Source organism: Eufriesea mexicana, unplaced genomic scaffold, assembly GCF_001483705.2.
Source record: "Eufriesea mexicana isolate 0111107269 unplaced genomic scaffold, ASM148370v2 scaffold47447481101, whole genome shotgun sequence".
Taxonomy (NCBI): Eukaryota; Metazoa; Arthropoda; class Insecta; order Hymenoptera; family Apidae; genus Eufriesea; species Eufriesea mexicana.
The window spans coordinates 55,481-61,050 of record NW_016908004.1 but is presented as its reverse complement, the minus strand read 5'-3'; the positions used below and the strand labels follow the sequence as shown (position 1 = coordinate 61,050).

Here is a 5,570-nt window from a genome sequence, read left to right as displayed (position 1 = left end):
TGTCATTGCATAAACCTGATAAAAGTATGTTTTTTAATTTTTAATCTTTTGTTTATCAAAATTTTGTTCCGTTTACTTTTTTCCTTTTTTTTATGAAAATACAATAAAATTTTTATTTTATCATAAAAAATCATATCGTTTCAAAAAATCATAAGGTTCTATTTAAAAAAACAAGTACACTTATACTTTACAATTGCACTCCTGGAAAAAATCGCACTACAGGATAAATCATAATGGACAATGCAAAATTGATTTTACATTTGTTTTCTATCTCCAATAGAAACAGAATTATAATCTTTGATTCACGATATTTAGTATGAAAAGCGTTTAGCTAACTTTACTGATTCTTTGATATAGGAAGAGAAGATAATACGACTATTTTTATCAGCAATATAAAAATAAAATATGAATATGCCGGTGCATTGTATCTATTTTGAATTGAAATACGAATTTTTACTTATCAGGTTTTTAAGGATAATAAAATTATTATGCTCAACTTTTAAGCATAATAAAATTTGAATCATTGCATCACTGTTCTTAGAATGACGCTAAACTAAAAAATTTTTAAGCCTTATGTCAATAATCAAAATTGTCAATGTTGCACTATGTCTAGGTTACATTTATGATGAGTTACTATTACAATTATACTTAGATCATAAAAGACCATGTAAGAATTTATACAAAATGTAAACAATGCATAATATAAAAATTATCATTGTCTAAGCATCATTTTTATTTCAATAATGATTATTTTATAATAATTATATGCCTTACTGTATATTCTTTCATTATTTCTGTATTAAAATATCATTCGTCTACGAAAATATATTATCATTTAATTTCTTTATTTACCTTTAATTGTACTTTCATTTATGTATTATATATCCCTATTTATTTTATAAGAATACCTACTTATTAAACAAGCATTATACATCATCCAATTTTTGTACATCTCTGCTAGAAAAATTCTAAACTTGAAGCAGATTGGTAAAAAACATATGAAATGAAAACGATCTGCTTGGATATCAAAATATGTGTATTTAATTCAGAAAATATAAAATCTTAAGTGAAAATGTGCAAATGCATACGAGGTTATTGACACAAGGGTTAAAGCATAGAATGGAATGACTAAATTACTAAATAATAGAGTTAGAAAGATAAGAAAAGAATTATAAAAGGTGAAACTTCCTGAACATACGTATCAACATAATTACTTTCTATTTACATTCAACAACTTTCTACCAAAACAAAACTCTCGTGATCTATAACTTACCTTTCAAACAAAATTCTGGTTCCCAACCTAATTGCTGTACGAGGTACCTGTAATAACAAAATACACAAATTTATATATGTTGTTAATAATTCGATTTAATAAATTCAGTTGCAAATTAATAACCTATTGGTTACGTAATAATCGCTACATATGTTACCTTAGAACGTCACCTACGTGTAGAATGATTTTAAATCATTTTTAATACAGTATTATAATATGGTAAGTCGATCTTATTTGATTTTATCCGATATCAACACTTGGAATGAATTAAAATAATTTAATATTTCGCCCAGTCGGAATGTACTAACCTACAAATTAGGTATCCCGAACGATTGACACCATGAGTGCAGTGAACTCCTATGATGTCATCTGAAACAAAAGAAAAATGTAATCTTCAGTTTACAATGAAATATACATTAATAGGTATCGAATATCAATATCGATAATATCGATCATAGTGAATAAAAATATTTGATAATTTTGAAATAACGTATGAAAACGTGTTTTTAAGATATTTGCATTATAACTTCATAAATCACAGGACATTTAAATCAAATTAGGATATAGACGATTCAATATTACGAAATATTTATCACTTAAATTATTATTTCAATTATTTACCATTTAAATATTTATTTGTTATTTATGTTAGTAATATATTACGTAAATTATATGTCACAAAATTTTTATAAATACTTAATGCAATTGTTATATACTATATTATAGTATGTTATTAATATATTATAGTTTTGTATATAGTATACAATATAATATGCAAAATATAATAATGTACAATATACAGTATACAATAATATACAATAATATACAATATTATAATATATATATTATACATATTATAGTATATAATATATTATATTATTGTTATTAATACATTACTATGTTAGTAATATATTACGTAAATTATATGTCATGAAATTTTTATAAATACTTAATGCAATTGTTATGCATTGTATCTTTCTTCTTGTCAATGTATTGACTGAACCTGTAGTGAAACATTTTCTATTCACTTTTTTAATACTTCAGACGTAATTTGTTTTTAACCTACTTTTAATTTTTCCCTTAAATTAAATTTCATTTAATTCGTCCCATAATTTCTTCGTAGAGTTCTAGTGATTTCAATGGTCACATCATAATTTGTAATTTATTTTTAATTTTTTGTTATTCTATTTTTAAACTTTTTGTACATGTAACTATATATATGTGGAACAAATATTTGAAATTTGAGATAATTGACTCGAATAAACATAAAATTTCGTCCCATTAATTTTAATTATTGTTTAGTACTTTTTAATTTGTATTTTTTAATATTTATTAAATTCGTAGTAATTTATCAGAATGATTTGATAAATGTCCTTAACTCATTACCGACTGACCCCATGTGTTGAATAAAAACAATACACTCGTGTATTAATTCTCAGTTCGTCTTTTTTCAAATGTAACTATGTTATTTGTTATCAAATTTAAAATTTTAACTTATTACTCTCTAACATCTTTTTATTAATTATTGACATTGTAATTTTTATGTGTTTTTACTTATTACAGCTATTTGTATTTAATACGTTTAATTTTTTATTTTATTTTATTATTTTATTATTTTTATTTTATTATGCTTTTACTTTTAATATACAAAATACATATGTTTTATACCGTAATTTAATTTGACAAAGAATATATCAATTATAAACACGTTACCCATAAGAAAAATACGAAAAGAGAGACAAACCTCGAATAGAATTTCACAGTAGGTATATTTTTAACTATGAATCGATCAGGATAAAAAACAATTGCAATTTAGATTAAAAAAAGTTAAGTGCAATTTTTACACACACCTAACTCGCACCATTTAACAAAAACTATAAAGATTAATGATCGATATTAAATTTATAATAATGTAATAATAGTTGTTAATTTATTCCTTTATTTATTTATTCACAATACACGAAATATTGAAGTAAAATTGTGTTGTGGGTTATTTTTACACGATACTCTTTTATTGTAAATTTAGAAAAGTATTTAATGACAAAATATTTAAATAAATATTTAAAGAAAGAATATTCGGGAACAAAAGATTCACAATAATACTATTTATTTTATCGAAAATAATATTCTTCATATTTATATACATTTTGGGTACCAAGATCATAGCTTTTAAAAAGTTCAACAAATATTGTTTCAACGTTATTTAGAAATAACGAGAAACTGTTTAAAAAATACAAAAACAGGTAGCTCTCCTATAACACGGTAGATAGGTTCTCATAAAATGTCGTGTAGTGTGAAACCGTGTTGTATGAAACCCAGACGCAGTACAAAAAGGGGGGTTACGTTCCGAAAATTTACTAAAAACAAATTTTTTTTTAATTCTACATAAACAACTTCATTTTTATTAAAAATATAAATGTATGTACAACACAAAACAAAAGAAAAAAAACAAAAATATTTTAATTTAATGCAACTTTAATTTAATAAATTTCTTCGTCATCACTGCTCATGTAGAAGTACAGTGTTGTACAAAGGTTTTTGTAATTTTCTTATTGTATTAGAGCGAAACAGTGTTATAGGATGCCGTGTTGTAGGAGGGCTACCTGTACTCTTCTTTTTGATACACTTTACCTTAAACAAGTGATATTAGTTATTAACATTATCACTACCAATCTGTAAGGTGCATAAAATCCTTATATAATTTTATTTCTCATTATTATTTTTATTTTCATTCCTATCTTTCTTTTCCCTAGATCTTAATAACGATTACAATATTAAGATGCAAATAATTAAGTACACTTCTTCCTATCTCGATAAAAGTAACTGCAATTTTACCAAAAAATAGCCTCGTATATTCTCATTTGTATAAAAACAAATGGAGCAATTCCTAATTCGAGTATCGACGCGACGAAAAATTGGAAAATACCAAAAATCACGCACACCGATCATCCGCAACAGCTGCGGTCACACCGGAACCGAGCAAGAACGATAAATTCAACGAAGAATCTCGAAATCGATCATCTGGAAAGTTGAACATAATAACTAGCGACACGCGGTGAGAGGTGTTAGCCGCGAGAGATACTTTCGGGTTGGTTGTTGGACGCAGGATGGTGGAAGCAAAAGGAAAGGTACCAAAAAAGACGTAGCCGTGTGAAGCAAGCCGAACAAGAGGAGAAGCATACGTAAGGCGAGACGTACGATTGCACGGGTCATCAATTTAGCCCAGAGCACGGGGTCGGCACCTCTTCGTGGCCCAGCAAGGGGCTGATTATAATATTACCGCAAATTACCGGTAAAATCTGCGACGAATTCACGACGATTCGTGACTTGACCCCCGGTAAGGGCGAACCCTAATGAGAGTAGCCGCGTAATAACGATCGCCACAGCCCTATCGCCTCTTTTCTCCTTCAATTTCATTCCCCGTATTTCCCTTTTCCGCGCGAGCTGCGGATAAGTGGCGAGCACTTTCGAGCCACTTCGTACCTCTTTACCTCGGGTTACACCGGGAATTAAGTGGCCATCGGGGATCATGCGATACGTTGTTTCACCTTCGCGAGCTTCTTAAAAGGATCGTTCGCAGAAACGCGATGGGATTCGCAAGCAGAAGCGAGGCTTTCATATTTCGGTGCTAGTATGCGATGCACGCGAAAATTATACCCCTAACGAGAGATGCAAAAATTCCGATCTTTCGAGCATCTCGCTGCAACGTTTTCGCAATTGGAAACCATCGCGGAAACGTAGGCACTCTAATGCCCGCTCTCGCGTCTCTGGGCCCGCGGTAATGCCCCGCCTCAGAGTTGGTGCTCTGCCACTATAATAATCGGTGCTTCGCAGTTCGCATTCTGGGACTACAGTGTTGCTTTTGCGTCTGCATGTCTACAGACTTGGGACTATAGTGTTGCCTGTTATTCACTCTGTATTCTGGAACCATGATCCAGATCCGGAATAATTGAACAAGAAATGGAATAAAATTTTAAAAATAAATTAATACAGGTAATTATTTCCAAATTACATAGTATCATAAATGGTTGATGTATTAATATAATAGATCATATCAAGAATTATTTAATTCACTCACATATTACTATAATAATTAATACAACTATCTCGTAAAAAGAAACTAAGAAATATATGTACATATCAAATTGGAATATTAATATAATACATTGTATCAATAATTAATAAAACAATTTACTTATTACTATAATATTAATATTATTAATGTTAATAATATTAATATAATATATTATAATAAAATATATAGTATATTAATATTACATATTTTATTATATTATAT

The 5,570-nt window shown here is 28.0% G+C and overlaps 1 protein-coding gene across 1 annotated transcript in view; it reads right to left on the bottom strand.

The window, feature by feature from the left end:
- The window catches only part of LOC108552513 (RNA/RNP complex-1-interacting phosphatase), a gene marked incomplete at its 5' end in the record, with an annotated part of 64,856 nt that overhangs the window by 4,790 nt on the left and 54,496 nt on the right, over window positions 1-5,570 (bottom strand). The window contains 2 exons of the mRNA XM_017907104.1: window positions 1,274-1,320; window positions 1,582-1,665. Of these exons, the coding sequence (XP_017762593.1) occupies window positions 1,274-1,320; window positions 1,582-1,665 (131 nt within the window). The remainder of the gene's footprint in view (window positions 1-1,273; window positions 1,321-1,581; window positions 1,666-5,570) is intronic.